This window comes from Dioscorea cayenensis, chromosome 15 (genome assembly GCF_009730915.1).
Source record: "Dioscorea cayenensis subsp. rotundata cultivar TDr96_F1 chromosome 15, TDr96_F1_v2_PseudoChromosome.rev07_lg8_w22 25.fasta, whole genome shotgun sequence".
NCBI lineage: Eukaryota > Viridiplantae > Streptophyta > Magnoliopsida > Dioscoreales > Dioscoreaceae > Dioscorea > Dioscorea cayenensis.
The window spans coordinates 23,326,386-23,341,386 of NC_052485.1; the positions used below are offsets into that span (position 1 = coordinate 23,326,386).

The 15,001-nt window shown below is 35.5% G+C and overlaps 3 protein-coding genes across 4 annotated transcripts; 2 read left to right on the top strand and 1 right to left on the bottom strand.

Moving 5' to 3' along the window:
• Nucleotides 1-190: 190 nt before the first annotated feature.
• Nucleotides 191-7,566, bottom strand: LOC120277246 (nuclear pore complex protein NUP133). Its single transcript, XM_039284004.1, has 8 exons — nt 7,243-7,566; nt 6,534-6,658; nt 4,651-6,447; nt 3,363-4,084; nt 2,897-3,055; nt 2,361-2,706; nt 1,693-1,760; nt 191-1,032 (listed from the first exon to the last, which is right to left on the bottom strand). Exons 1-8 carry the CDS (start codon nt 7,431-7,433, stop codon nt 487-489), a joined length of 3,954 nt encoding a protein of 1,317 aa, XP_039139938.1. The 5' UTR covers nt 7,434-7,566; the 3' UTR covers nt 191-486.
• Nucleotides 7,567-7,862: 296 nt separating this feature from the next.
• Nucleotides 7,863-10,331, top strand: LOC120277026. 2 transcript variants are annotated; one of them, XM_039283771.1, is made up of 4 exons: nt 7,863-8,143; nt 8,225-8,274; nt 9,901-9,982; nt 10,114-10,331. In XM_039283771.1, the coding sequence occupies exons 1-4, from the start codon at nt 7,906-7,908 to the stop codon at nt 10,158-10,160; spliced, it is 417 nt and encodes a 138-aa protein (XP_039139705.1). In that variant the 5' UTR covers nt 7,863-7,905; the 3' UTR covers nt 10,161-10,331. The 2 variants fall into 2 exon arrangements, with proteins under 2 accessions (XP_039139705.1, XP_039139704.1); XM_039283770.1 differs by having other exon boundaries at nt 7,863-8,274.
• Nucleotides 10,332-10,750: 419 nt separating this feature from the next.
• On the top strand, nt 10,751-12,779 carry LOC120276821 (putative yippee-like protein Os10g0369500). Its single transcript, XM_039283537.1, has 3 exons — nt 10,751-11,055; nt 12,055-12,163; nt 12,496-12,779. The coding sequence occupies exons 1-3, from the start codon at nt 10,913-10,915 to the stop codon at nt 12,577-12,579; spliced, it is 336 nt and encodes a 111-aa protein (XP_039139471.1). The 5' UTR covers nt 10,751-10,912; the 3' UTR covers nt 12,580-12,779.
• The last annotated feature ends 2,222 nt before the right edge of the window (nt 12,780-15,001 follow it).

Genomic DNA, 15,001 nt, shown 5'->3' on the forward strand with positions numbered 1-15,001 from the left:
GATATGTCATTCACTAAAGAGACGCAAATTGCATTTTCAATGGTTTCCTTTGAGGTGAGAGTGAAATTTACAATTACGACAGGAGCCAGAAATTCGTTAAAAAGTCTAGTTGCTCATGCATTCAAAATATTAATTTGCTATTAATATATTTTCTATTTCCACAACAACTGGCTGCTGCTGCTTGAGTAAATGTCTATAACGCTTTGTTTTAAAATTTAAAAAAAAAAAAAAATTAAAAAAGAAAAAAAGATGTGTACCACTTGTATATTGCAGCGTCTCTTGTATGATTCCGCAGAGGATTTCCACCCAACAATAATCCTTTCAAATGACATAAAAACGGGCCAAACATCCGCATGCTAATTTTTATATCTCAAAATTAAAAAGGAGACCTGGGGGATACTCACGGAGCACAAAATGACAAGCATGTATGCACACTGTTGGATTTTGAATCAGTGATATGTAACAACAACTAGAAACCCTGTGTCATTAGGAATCCATAGCAGTGTCTTCCTCAGCTATGGCGATGGTTCCCGCCTTACCCATCATGACAGCAGTCAACATTAGTTTACCAGCATCAGGGAAATCCTTGTGCTGCATAAGAATTCCTTCCACTGAAGACACGGGATCCTTCAAGGTCGGAAATTCCACATCGTCCTTTTGAAGAGGCAACACTTCATCGAAACCCACATCGTAGGTCACAGCTTCAGGTCCGTAACAGAGGTGTGCAACCTTGAAGAGTATCGTTTCTCTGAGATACTCGAGGGTTACTTCATCACTCCAGCCTTCTGATGTTGATGCTTGGCAGAGAGCTACCCAATCATCTTGGTCAGCAGCATTTCTCCAGCATTCCTCAAGAAGGGCTCTGTTGGAGCTCCGGAAGGAAGAGCTTGCCCATGCAAAAACTCCAAAGGCTAGCAAAGCGAGCTCCTTTGTTTTTCCTCTCAAGCACAACTCAACAAGTTCTCCGGCAGGAAGTGGCCTGTTTACATCTTGGTGTTCTTCGCTGTTTTTTAAGTTCTTGATTATCTCTTCCTGTCTCACAGAAGAAATTTTATAAAATGATGACAAACCATGTTTTAGCAAATTTAATCAATTATAGCATTTTGCTAGAGTAGAGCAGACATTCAAGGGTATTATTGCAAATGACACATGACACATCATTCAAAATCAGATCTAACCACGCTTAATGCAGTTTAAGAACAAGAAATCTCATATAGCACATAATCAATGACAACAACAAACAGCAAGGGCATATGCCTTATTTATTTATGTATACTCAAGAACACAAATTATTTCTGCCACACATTACAAAGAGAATTACATCTGCAAATAACTAATGCATATAGATAACTTTATGTAAATAGGATGGCATTCTTGTGAGCAATGATGATGATAATGCACTAGGTGAGCTTATCCTTTCACAGAGTTTAACGTTTTAAAAATTCAAGGAAAATGCTATTTCAGCAAATGAGCATGTTCTTAAAAGATTTTTCATATTTTCAACAAATTGTGTAGATTTTCCTTATCCGCTACCCAGACAAAACTTTAAAAATAATAATAAAATAATAAACAAACCACCTGCAGTTTTTTTAGAATCTAAGCATGAGCCAACTAGAATAGAATTTCAAGTAAAATTCACAGAGGAATCTCAAATATGAAAAGAAATTGAATTAAGGGTGTATAAACCGTCACCTGCAGCTTTAGAATCTGCAAATCAGCATCTATACGCTTCAATGACAACTCAAACCCGGGAGCTTTTCCTATTCAGTAATTAAAATGTATATTAGCTGCTAACACTGAAGCCAAACACAAATCAAACTATTTCATGACTGAATAAGGTGAGCATCTCACTAGCAGTTGAAGTAACTGATTCACTATCCCTGTTGTAGATACCTCAGTTAAGAGTGGAACGCTCATTATGCAACTTAAACAACATTGCTTTATATGTGCAGTTAACAACAAACATTGCAGTGTAGTTCATTAAGCCTGCCATACTTCACAGCTGATATAGGGTGGTAGGACATTGATATAGCATAAAATTAACATCCAGGATAGAGTTTTAATTTCTATTAATGATAAGGCATTAGTCATTGAGGGTTAATTGTAAAACAGAATTTAGCCAGTTCATTGGTCCCTCCCCTCTGCATTCAACTTTTAATAATATTGGTTTATCTTATCATTGATTATTTTTGACAATAAAGCAAATCCTGAAGGAGGCAAGGAAACATGAAAAAACCCCTAGCTTTTGGATGTGACAAAATCAAGAAGACAGTAGAATATGGCATTTAGGGTAAACCAGATGTGATAATTTGTTATATTCAAGTAACAAGAAATGGGAAAGCTATTTAAGCATTGCTAACCTGCCACTGCAGATATTTTTGAGAGATTAAGTAGACGCCTTCTGTCTTCCAAAGAAACAGCCCTTTTGCCCTGTGCTGGGCCAGAAGGCCCCGATTCATCTCCACTCAGTAACATAGAGCCATCATCTGGAGAAAGAGCAACAATGTGAAGAGTTTCTGAAGCAGAGGAGAACTGGTTCAAGAATATTTCGTGAAGCCACAATAGATCTTTGTGTTCCTTCAGAAAACTAGCGAGTTCTTCCTGGAATTCTTCCCCAAGCCTCAACAATTTAGCATGCTGGCACCTTTGAATCAGCTGCTTAAACACGAAATTGCAGAATCCTCCTTTGGGCCCAATGCTATCATGCTGCATCATGCATCAAATACGAAAATCAAGGCTAAGACCAACACAAATGGAAAGAAGGCTTCATAAGACATTTTATAAAAAATGTGAACTACTGTCAATAATGCCATCACATGCATAAAACTCGACATTTACTCGTAAAAGAACTTTCACTGAAAAAGAAATTCTCAAGTAATTGCGCAGATATTCTCACCATAAGAGATCGAAGAAGCCCAGTATCATTTAGATCATAGCAAATGAGCCATAGCGTCTGGTAGCCTTCATGACGCTTAGCAATGGACAGCAGAGGTGAGGAAACCTCCCTGTATATAGCTTCTTTTAGCACAGCATCTTCAACACCCTTACTTGTGTCCTGAAAGGCAACAACAATTTACCATCAAAATATGTGTCATAAACGAAATTGTGTCCTTCACTTTTAGGAGTTTAGCTAGTTTTCAATTTCTAGGTGCATGCAATGAGTAAATAACAGTCATAGATGTGGCATGATACATTGCCAACTCATTTAATTACCTCCGTTAAGCTCATCGTAATTAACCAATGATATTGCAAATCCAATAGGTAAGAAGCAGGTGCATGAGAATGGTTAAAAGAAAGAATGCCCTATAATGACAAAAAGTGAAGCAAAAATGAAAAACCAAGAAAGCAACAAAAAAGTTGACCTGATATCTTGCATCCACAATTCTTTTGGTTTGTTCATAAAGGGTAGCAAGAATTTCATCCCTTCTCCTACAGTATTCCTCAATTAAACCTCTGTGTTCTTCAGCACGTTCAATTTTGGCTGTGATTGCACCAGTATAGGAATCCAATAAAATATCTGCTAGCCCTTGTAACTGAGAACATAACCCTAATTTGGATGACATATCAATGACAGCTGCTTCTTTTAAAAGTTGCATTATATATGAAGCTAAGCTCCACAGGCCTGATCGTACCACTGGATGACAATTCCAAGGGGTTAGACCCTCAGGAGAAGGGTACCAGGTCTGATGCTCATCTCTGTAATGCATGGCAGCCTGAATCAAAGTTGTGATGGCATTTGATACTTCATAAGCTCGCTGAATCTGAACTAGAAAAGATTGATCACTGCCAACTACATACTGAAGGTGATGTGATAAGCAAGAGAAGAGTTCTTCCACATCTGATACTTTACTATAAAATACTTCAGCATTTTCTCGATCCATTAGAAGAACGGTATTTCTGCGAGCCTTCTCACCAACTAATTGAATAAGGTTCCAAAGAGATCCAACTGCTTGATTTCGTGCATGCAATGCTGGTGAGCCAGACTCATTTGATCGGTCTTGGCTAAGCAAATTTTGTAATTCCCTGAGCTGGATGACAGCAGCCAGCTTTTCACCATGTTCCATGACAGTAAGCAAACAATTTCCTGAGAGCCAAAATCATATTTCGTATTTAAAATAGGTTCCACCATACATTCATGGACAAAAGTAAAAATTAAATCTTCATGTGAAGGAAAAGAATTTTGCCAACTCTGAAAATAATAATAATAATAATAACATTGCTTTAGAGACTAGGATCAAGTATAGGCATGCAAATAAAAACCATTCCTCTCTATAGGGATATTCTCACCTCCTACTATACTCTTACATTACAATTCTTCCATTGCATCATTAAACCATGGCACCTCCAAATGAAATAGCTTAAACACACACAATATAATTAAAGTGTAGATATAAACACCTTAAAGCAGAATAGTTAAGCGAGAACTCTTCAGAAAATGCCCTTCAAATATAGACTTGGTCACACTGAGTAACTGCACTAGACGCTAATTATTTCTTTAGCTTTTATTCAATAATTGTTTTATTCGAATATTTAAACAGTAAGCAATACCGGGTAGGGGGTGCAACATGCAATCAAGGCCTTGTAGATATGAAAATGGACGTATATTATGTATGAATACTAGAAGATAGAAAGGGAGAATATTATCCTCACTTTGTTTTGAAGAGAGTTCCTCGTGGCACTTGGACAAAGCAAGAAACTGAAGATACTTTTGATGCTTCTGCTGCTTGTCCAAAAGTAAGGATGAGATGACAGCTGAAGCCACAAATTCTGCCCCTCTTGTTGTTGTCCAGTGCTTGGCCAGTGTGTCAACAATGGACTTGCTCATGCGAGCAAACACATTAGTTTCACCTTCCTTTTCAAATGCCCCCTTCCTTTCAAGTTTTTCAAATGAACCTTCAACTTCACCAGACAAAAGAAATTTGTGAAACAGCTGACCTAGTAGGGCTTCTGCCTCTTCATCTTGAGCAGTTCGCTGGGCAATGCCCGTTAATGCTGACCGTTGTCTATCACCAGCACCCCATGCCTCAGAACTAGCCCTTCTAGGAACCAAATTGCCTCCAAATGCTTGGCTTCTTTTCTCCTCTTCAGAAACCCCTTCATTTGAGCTTCCCTTACGAGACAAGCTTCGCTCAGGTGGTTCAACCCCACCAAGCAAAACAGCCTTCTCAGGTATTGCCCACACTCCTGCCTTTTCAGTCAGCACAACCCAGGACCCTTCCTCAGTATCTTCCGTGGAAGGGAAAATGGAGGCATCTAACACTTTACCTGCATCCCATGGCAAGTCAAATTGATAAAGTCGTGTCGAACCACGCCAGTAATTGGCCACAGTTGCAGTTCCATCCCCAGAAAGTATAATGGCAGAACCAGATGGCTTTCCCCCAACACGTAGCCTCATAAATAGCAAGAAGTCATCATCTTCAACTCTTGCTTTAGGAATTACTATTTGTAATGGAGCTTTTTTCTCTAGAACTCTATCACCGACTAACTCATCATTTTCCACAGATGAACCCAGTCCTGGTTTGTATTGCATTGTCAAAAGAGAATACTGAGTGTAGTTTGAGCTGCTTACTCGATCCTTACAAAGTGTAGCCACCAAAATCGTAAATTCTTTCCCTCGGTCATCCACCTGCATATCCAATAGCCAGATGTGCTTTTGTCCTGCTAGGTCTTTCTTAATACCTAAATCACCATCATTGTTCACAATTTCATGAGTCCAGAGTCTGTTAATATTTATATCCGATGTAAGCGTAACCGTCCAGCATTGAATCTCACGATCAGTCAGCAAAAAGAACTCCCTAGTAGATCCCTTCAAAGAACCACTCTCAAAACGCCAAAGGAGTGACCTAGCATACACTTTGCTCATTTGAGATTGATTACTGCAACCATCAACCATATTTCTACAAACTTTTTCACAACAAATAGAAGTTGGAGTAAAACGAAAACACCACAAGTCACCATTAGACTGACAAGCTATTCCAATGCATTCATAAGAAGCACCTGATACTTCAGAGACAATTAATGAGGTAAACCGTTCATATTCAACAGAGTATTCAATTCCAATGAGATCATCATGTGAATCACTGGATTTTGATTCAAGCATGGTTGCAAAACTAGTAGTTGGTGTTCTGCCATTTTCTGAGTAGATATCAGGCCAGTATATGACAGCTCGAGTCTTCTGGTTACACATGACAACACCAGCAGAGTTGCACTGCTCTAAAACCTTATTGCTCTTTGGTTGTGCAATGCCCCAAGGAACAACACAAACCATCCAATGGCTATTCTTTGAGCTAGCATCCGCATTTCCCAGCACAGAAGAGGGAATCTCAAGAACGATACACTTTTTTGACACTGCAGCTGACAAGTAGCTCCAGAAAAACAGTTGATTCCCACAAATTACCCAGGAAAGGGAGGTCCTCTTATCCATGCCACCAGAAAGAAGTGTTTTACCTGCCAAAGAATTCGTGTTACTAGGTACAGAAAAAAAACATCAGGAACCAATTCTGAAAGCCCAGATCAATACATGTTCCGATTACCTGCAACACTCCTCTGTGGAAGACCAGCTACTGCATTCCGAACAACTTGGGGAAACTCCCCGACAAACACAGGTTGGATTGGATCAGTATCAGCGCTTTTCTGAGTTTTATTCCCTGATGGAATCCTATTAAAGTAACTCAAATTATGAATAAATTAGCCCGCAAAGATGTTATATACAAATGAAAGCCTAAAAGGTTCAGGAGCAGGCCTGCTGCTACAATATAGAACCATACATTGAAAATGCAGAGCACTTCACTTGCCATACAAACATATTAAAGATCCAGGCATATCTAAAAGTAAATCATGACTTTGTTTTACCAAAAGACAAGGTAAAAGCAAAATAAATAAAGTAAAATAAATATTCCATCATTTGCAATTCCTTTACATTATTATCTCTTTAGGTTTTACTAAAGAAGCATGATTATTTCGAAGCATGAACTTCTCACAATCTCCTCTAAAGCCGGGAAGCATTTACAGTAGAAGAAAAAGAAAACACTACAGTATCATTAACATCGATTCCTTAGCATACAAGAATTTGAAAATTGGAGAGGGATGCAAATAAATATAAAAAATCAGAACCAATGCTATGAAAAACATGTTCATAAAAACGATTTGAGCTCAGAGTTGCGAAATATAGAGAAGAAGCAAAATATCAGTGAGCATTACAGAGCTGATACAAGTTCCAGAACAGATCCTAAGCCATGTTACCTCGCGAGAACCGACAAGCGAGAGGTCCATGGAGCCGGAGTGCCAGTTGCTGGCCGACTAGGGATAGCGGAGCTCGAGACGATTCTCTCATTCTGAACTACCGGCGTCGATGGGGAGCCGGGGGAGCTCCGGCCAGGATTCCGATCCTTTTGTGAGACGAGATGGGATCTCTTCACCGCCGGAGAGAACATAACTACGTTTTTGAAGGATTTGGAACTCAAAAGGTTTCTAGGGTTTTAGAGCTCCAAGCACTAACCAGACGAAAAAGAAGAAGAAGATTATTTCAAATACGCGGGACTGGAAGAACAAGGATGAAAGGGATTTATTAGAGCCGAGGAACCATCTGAGTAAATCCTCACCGTCAAATTGAAGTAATAAAAAACTTGTGCATTTTAAATGAGAAATATAAAACCAGTGTTTTTAATTAATAAAATTCGTTAATTTTAATTAAAATTTTTTTTTTTCTATTTTTATTTTCATAATTTTTTTTTAAAAAAACAATAATATTTTTCTGAAACAAAATTTAAAATTTTCTGTAGATATGAAAATAATAATGTTTAATTATTTAAAAAATATATATATTTATCCTCCCTTGCGGCAATTTTTTGCCGATTTTTATCCTCAGGCTGCGGTTGAGCGCCAAAAACCGCACATAAGAGAAGCATGGGAGCTTGTTCGCCTTCGCCTTCGCCGCTGTCGGCTCGTTCTCCCAAATGGCAGATCAGGGCAAACCCTTGTTCCTCTGAATTCCCCGATTGCTATAGGAGGGGATGGAGGGGGAGCAGGCTCAGTGATGGGTGTGCCCGTGTTCGACCAACAACTAGAATCCGTGTTGTTGATGGAGGTGCCGATCTCGTAGCTCCACCGGAGATCACCTGGCAGATAGCCATCGGCTCTTTAGGCACTCCACTCCTTTCTCTGCCTTTTCAATTGAGTTTTGGTTGTTCTTCGTTCCTTACTCCTCAGTTTTCAAATTCTTCAGCTGGGGTAATGCCTTTCGTGGTTGCAGCGATCGAGTTCAGCAAGCGGATTGTGAGTAGTTACTTACCTTTAAAAATTTCACCTTCTTATTTGATTTCTGAGTTTTGTTTTTCTGGGATTTTAATCAACAATTGTTGCTTCTCTATAGTTTTTCTGTTTAATTTTTTTATATTTTTTATATTTTTTTTTATAGATTGATGCATTTAGCCTGCATTTGATTTGAGGGAAAGTTAGATGACATTTAATAAGCAAAGCGAAATGTAAAATCTATATTGTTGAATCGTTGATCGATAAGGAAACTGCAGGGGATGAGTATATAGGGAAAAAATAAAACATGAGAAACAAACTGGGAAGTCCTTTTTATCTATTTTCCACAATGCATTAATGCGTTAATAGTGGTAAAGAAAGAAAAAGTGGAGCAGAGAACTGCTGAAAGCTCAAAGATTTTGCCACATTTTCACAGCCTATGAATACGGTGAAGGGAAAGAAAAATTCTGCAGAACACTAGAACTTTTCTTCCCTTCTGAGCATGGCCTAAAACACTCATATACTGTGAACTCTGAGCTTTTCATTGTTGTATCTTATGTTCATGCTCGTTTGCATAGCTTCATATTGAAATTCTGTTTTACAAGCATTTGGTAAACAATTGCAATGGCACAATGAAATAGTGATTTTCTTAGCAAATATGGTAAATTGCTTGCAATTTAAAGCTTTTTATTAAACTCCTTGTTCATCTTTGTGAGTGTAGTGGAATGAGAAATTACGGTGACTGGTCTGATTATATGACAACATTATTCATGAATAGTTATGTAAATATTTAATTTTGCTAGCGCCCACATATATGCATACATATATATATATATATATATATATGACCAATTCCAATTCCCATTGAGTCTAGTCAGGAGGCTATTCATTTTCATGAAAATGAATTTATCATTTTGTATTTGGCCTATCATTGGCTTTATATTTTAGACAGAAAATCTTCTGTCATTGGCTGGAATTTGTAACCTTTGCTTTATTTTTTAATGAAGAAAGTTGAATGCATCATCTGCTTCCAAAATTCTTTGTTTGATCCAACAACTATTGAGAACCTATTTCTAGCTTTCTTTCCTCTTCATAAGAACGTCATTTGCCTCTTTTCACTTACTCTAGCAGATCACTGACATGACTTTCTTACAAAGATCAAAAATCTTGGAGGACTCTTCCTGGAGCTGTTGAAGAGTATGACATAATCTTATCAAAATTGTTCAGCCTAATTGCCTTCTTTCATAAACTGCTATTGTTTATCACTTTTAAAAGCACCAGATTTCAGGAATCCAATATGTTATCATTTAACTCATTATATCCTTTTCTCTTGTAGACTCTAATGTGTTGATTAAGTCCGTGGACCCCTGGACTTATGAACCCAATGTATTTATTGCTTAGCTGACCATAATATATTGTTTTGTAGTCCTTATTAAGAGCAGATAATGGTCGAAGTCCGCACTATTTTTGGCACCATATTGTACTTTCAATAATAGTTTTTGTCTATGAAAAACTTGGTTTTAAGTAATAAGAAAACTGTATAAAAGCATTGCTAGTGCTATTTCATATCATTAATTTGTCATTATTGCTTTCATATGAGCTGTTTAAGCACCTGTACATACCTTGAGCATTGTTGGCACACTGTGATAGGTGGCACAGAGAAAATGTGGACTTTGTGGTGGCTCAGGGCTAGTCCAGAGGGAGAACTACTATGTCAAATGTCCTGGATGTGGTATGTTTCAGACGTCAACTTGTTCCAGAATCCTCCCCTGCATTGTTATATTTATTATTAAAAACGACACACACACACACACACACACACACAGAGAATTCTGTTCACCCTTGTGATTACTTGACTTGCAGGTGGCTTTCTTCCATGGCAGTCATGGAAAAGGTTCTTTACAGGTTGACATCTTCATCTGAGTGGCATACCGTTTCTCAAAATTGTATAATACCTTTGGTTATGGGTGTGTTTTATGTAGATGTATACTACATTGTGAGTTGTTTCCTAATTTGCTCTTGTTTCTTCACTGGAGTGGAGGATGCAAACATTTCTCATTCAATATGAAAGCTTTAGATGAGGTATATTCGTTTATCAAATAAATAATTTCAAAATTTTTTTTTAACAATAAAGAAATGGATATCAATGGTTTATCCACTTTTTATTTATAAAAAAAAAATACAAATGGATATATTATTTTATTTATTTATTTATTTATTATTAAAAAAAAGAAAGAGATAAAAAAAAGCGTTAACAATATATAGAGGATGGATGGAGATAAGGCGGGTACGGCGCAAGTAACTGCTCCAATATACAATGAGCTTATTATTATTATTATTATTATTATTATTATTATTATAGATTCAATTTTGGCGACTATTCCGAATTTCTTTATAAACTAAAAAACTACATAGAAAGAATATCCTCGTTAATCTCCACCGTCTATCTATAAGACCTTTTCAATTGTAACTTGATCCGGGTGGTCTTCGTCTTTCTCACGAATGAAAGAACAAAAACGAAGAAGAAAGACTCTAAAAATAAGCGTGAGATAAAGAGAGAGAGAGAGAGAGAGAGAGAGAGAGAGAGAGGGAGATAAAGAGAAAAAAAAAACAAAGGAAGGAGAGGATCTGGTGATTGAGGGAAGCATCGATCATTGATCCGATGGGGCTTGTGTTTCTAGAGTCGCTGCCAGGGCCGAAGATCTACAAGTGCCGCCGCTGCGAAGCCCACTCCGCCTCCAGCGACGCCATCATGTCTAAGGATTTCCATGGCCGATATGGCCCCGCCTACCTCTTCAGATCAGTGTGAGCAACGCCCCCTCCCCTCTTTATCTTTATCTTTATCTTTATCTCTAATCTCTTGTTCATGTTGTTCTTGTTAATTGTAGCAGTTGATTTGCTGGAATTCATAGGACAAGTTTCTTGATCCAATTCTATAATTTAGATACCTAATAGAGTTGGTGTCAAGAATGCCTTGAATTCACAGGTCAAGTTTCTTGATTGAATTCATAGGGCATTTGTTGTGTTTATATCATTATTTTTGCTTTAGCATTTAAGTAAGAATCATGGATGACTAGTATAATTCCGACTTTTGCTGCAGTGGATTTCTATGCGCTTTTAGTATCTATTGGATTGCGTGAGAGCAAAACTTGAAATAGTTGATGGAATTAGCTCCATTAGAACAGAGTTTATTATGCTTGATGTCTAATATGATGTAAATAGTTTTAATCCTCCTTTTGCTGCATCTGATTTATGACATCTTTAAAGTTTCAGCAATGCAATTGATGACCAGGGAATGATGAATGTTATTTTCTCATGCATAGCATGTACTGTGCTACTGTGTCATTCATTCATTCATTTATTTGCATAATTTATTAATAAAAGGATCTGTATTTTTGTAATGAACTGTCGTCTTTGCGTGTTATCACTGGTAGTTCTAAATAATGGAGCCAAGTTTATTCTCCCCATGATGCACTGTTGGCAATGAGTTATGTTCTTGTGTCTATGTTGATAGAATTGCCTTCCAGAATGTGGCATACCAAGTAGAGCATCATGATAGTCCCTGTAAAATAATGACTGCAATTTTTTATCAGAGTACCATCAGAATTCTTTTTCACAGCATCTTGTTTATTTTCATGTTGTTCCTGTCCTTCACGGTGGTTCTGGTCTTTTTCGTCTCTTTTGTGATCCATGAACTAATACTGTAGAACAAGATGACTTTTTGTTGGAGTGCATCCGCCTATAAAGTTTTGGTTCATAAATGAAATGCTCAGACAATTGCCTCTTTTATTACTTGCATATCAGGGTCAATGTCTGTCTGGGGCCCATTGAAGAACGACAGTTATCAACAGGATTGCACACAGTTAATGACATTTACTGCTGCTCCTGCAATCAGGTTTTAGGTTGGAAATATGTAAGTTAACTTAGATATTTTACAAACTCATTTTTCATTTGATATTATGCTTTTTTTAACTTTAGAACTCCACATTTGATTCACCCATGTTGATGGTATGGCATACATGTGTTGCTATTCTTAAATCAATGCAATAGATGATCATGTTTAATGTAGATTTTGGTTGCCCCTGAAAATAACATCTTGTGAAGCTTTTTCCAATTAAGCTATCAGTTTAAGCTACAGATAACTCTTTGTCTGATTATAAAGACAACATAGGTTACATATAGCACTTAAGTTTTAGTTTTGTTACTATGTTTCTAGACGTGTATTTATTGTCTTGTATGTTGCAGGAGAAAGCATATGAAGAAAGCCAGAAATACAAAGAGGGGAAGTATATCCTTGAGATCAACCGGGTTGTGAAAGAGGGCTGGTAATATCATGAGTTTGCTAAAGCCCTGGCCAGAAGAACAATGAAGTAGATTTTGGAATTCAATTCTAGCAGTTGTCTACAGACCCTAGGAACTGATAGCCAAATATGCGTCTTAAATAAGCAAATGGATTGTTTTGGTCCATCCGTTTAATCCTAGCTTTGGTTTCCTACTTCGTCCTAGAAACTTTTGTTTTTCTGTTTACATTGGGAATGTAATTGACCCCTGTACATATGTTTCATTGACTGGTTTGCTCATTGCTGCTATCATCGATTTGCTGCTATGACTAAGATACTCTTGTTCTCTGTTTACAAATTGAAAAATATTTGGCGGTGTAATTGAACCCTGTAAATATGTTTCATTGACTCGTTTGCTCGTTGCTGCTGTCATTGATTTGCTACTTTGTCCCAGAAACTCTTGTTCTCTGTTTACAAAATGTAAAATATTTGGCGATGTAGTTGCTGGGTAAGTGTAATTTTTAAATTAAATTTGGTCAATTTTTTAAGGTTATAATAAGAGAAAAAATCTCTAAATTTTTTACATGGATATTTCTTATATATAACTTTGTAAAATTATAAACTAAAAAAAATTAAGGAATAAAAATAAAAATTTTATAGAAAATTAATTGTAATTTTGTAATTAAGATTTGATTAATTTTTAAAGGCTATAATAAAGAGAAAACACTATTTTTTGTATGGATACATTTCATATATAACCTTATAAATTTTTTTTGGGTTTAAGTGTAATTTTGAAATTGATATTAAAAAACTCAAAATTCTGGATGTGCATTTTTCATATATAAACTCGTGAGAGATACTAATTAAAAACATATTTTTTTTAATTAAAATAAAAATAATTTTTTTATAAGGTGTTTAGTGTAATTTTATAATTGATATTTCAAAATCTTTCAAAGACTATAGTAAGAAAAAAAAAACCCTACAATTTCTGAATGGATATTTTGTATATAATATCTCAAGAATTATGAATTTAAAAAAAAAAATTCTGTAAGAGAATACAAATAAAAATTTTATAGGAGGTTAGATGTAGTTTACGAAATGAGATTAGAATAGTTTTCAAAGGTGAAAAGAAAAGCCGGAGGAATGGAAGTTTTCCATGTATGACACTGTAAAAATTATAAATTACAAAAATTCTTCTAGGAGAATAAAAATAAAATTTCATAGGGAGTGGAGTGTAATTTTGAATTTGATATTATGGAAATTTTCAAAGGCTATAAAGGAAGGATAAACATCCATTTTTCTTAATTGATATTTTGGCGGTATAACTCTCTAAAAATTATAACTTATAAATAATTTTTTGTAAGATAAAAAAATAAAAATTTTGTAGGGGGTGAAGTGTAATTGTGTTATTGAAGTTTGGAAATTTTCAAAGGGTATAGTAAGGGAAAATTCCAATATTTCCAATGGACACTTTTCATATATAACCCCGCAAAACAAATTAATTAGAAAGTATTTTTTTTAATATAAAGTTAATAACATTTTAAGGACTAAGTGTAATTTATGAAGTGAGATTATTATAACTATCAAAGCATACACTTTGGTAAAAAAATCCAAATTTTGTAATAGTCATTTATCATATATAACTTTGTAAAAAGTATGAATTACAAAAAAAAAAAATTTGTTCGAGAGAATAAAAATAAAAATTTTATTGAGAGTTAAGTGTAATTTTGCAATTTTCAATAAGCAAATGTCCTAAGGCTATAGCAAGGAAAATCCTCCACTTTGTTGTGTGAATATTTTGCACATATAACCTATTTAGAATTGTAAATGAGAAGAATTTTTTGTTAGAGAAAAAAATTAAAAAGAAAAATTGTAGGGGCTTAAGTGTAATTGTGTTATTGAGATTTTGGAAATTTTCAAAGGTTATATAAGGAAAAGTTCCAACATTTTGAATGGACACTTTTTATATGTAACCCCAGGAAAAAAATTAATTACAAAAGTCTTTTTTTTTTTTGTGAATAAAGATAAAAATTTTACAATGACTGAGTGCAATTTATGAAGTGAGTTTATGAAAATTTTCAGAGCCTACAATTGGGGAAAAATCCAAATTTTCTAATAGGTGTTTTCCATAAATAACACTGTAGAAAATATGAATTACAAAAAAAAATTACTTGAGAGAAGAAAAATAAAAATTTTGTAGGGAGTTGAGTGTAATTTTGTAATTTGCTTTCCAAAGGCTATAGCAAGGAAAATCTTCCATTTTTTTGTGTGGATATTTTGCATACATAATCTGGTTGTAATTGTAAATGAGAAAGAATTTTTTGTGAGAGAAAAAAAATTAAAAAATTGTAGGGGGTTGAGTGTGATTTGGTAATTTAAATTAGGCAAATTTTCAAAGGCTATGTAAAGAAAAACCTTATTGTTTTTTTAATTGATATTTTACACGTATAACTTGATAAACATTATAACTT

What these genes read in the sequence shown, in the direction of transcription:
- LOC120277246 (XM_039284004.1), bottom strand. Translation starts at nt 7,433, where the DNA reads ATGTTCTCTCCGGCGGTGAAGAGATCCCATCTCGTCTCACAAAAGGAT. An exon ending in GGAACTCTCTTCAAAACAAA is followed by an intron (nt 4,085 to 4,650) that starts GTGAGGATAATA and finishes TTTGGCTCTCAG; the next exon opens with GAAATTGTTTGCTTACTGTC. An exon ending in AAAAATATCTGCAGTGGCAG is followed by an intron (nt 1,761 to 2,360) that starts GTTAGCAATGCT and finishes ATTACTGAATAG; the next exon opens with GAAAAGCTCCCGGGTTTGAG.
- LOC120277026 (XM_039283770.1), top strand. Translation starts at nt 7,906, where the DNA reads ATGGGAGCTTGTTCGCCTTCGCCTTCGCCGCTGTCGGCTCGTTCTCCC. An exon ending in TCGAGTTCAGCAAGCGGATT is followed by an intron (nt 8,275 to 9,900) that starts GTGAGTAGTTAC and finishes ACACTGTGATAG; the next exon opens with GTGGCACAGAGAAAATGTGG. An exon ending in TGTCAAATGTCCTGGATGTG is followed by an intron (nt 9,983 to 10,113) that starts GTATGTTTCAGA and finishes CTTGACTTGCAG; the next exon opens with GTGGCTTTCTTCCATGGCAG.
- LOC120276821 (XM_039283537.1), top strand. Translation starts at nt 10,913, where the DNA reads ATGGGGCTTGTGTTTCTAGAGTCGCTGCCAGGGCCGAAGATCTACAAG. An exon ending in GCCTACCTCTTCAGATCAGT is followed by an intron (nt 11,056 to 12,054) that starts GTGAGCAACGCC and finishes CTTGCATATCAG; the next exon opens with GGTCAATGTCTGTCTGGGGC. An exon ending in AGGTTTTAGGTTGGAAATAT is followed by an intron (nt 12,164 to 12,495) that starts GTAAGTTAACTT and finishes TGTATGTTGCAG; the next exon opens with GAGAAAGCATATGAAGAAAG.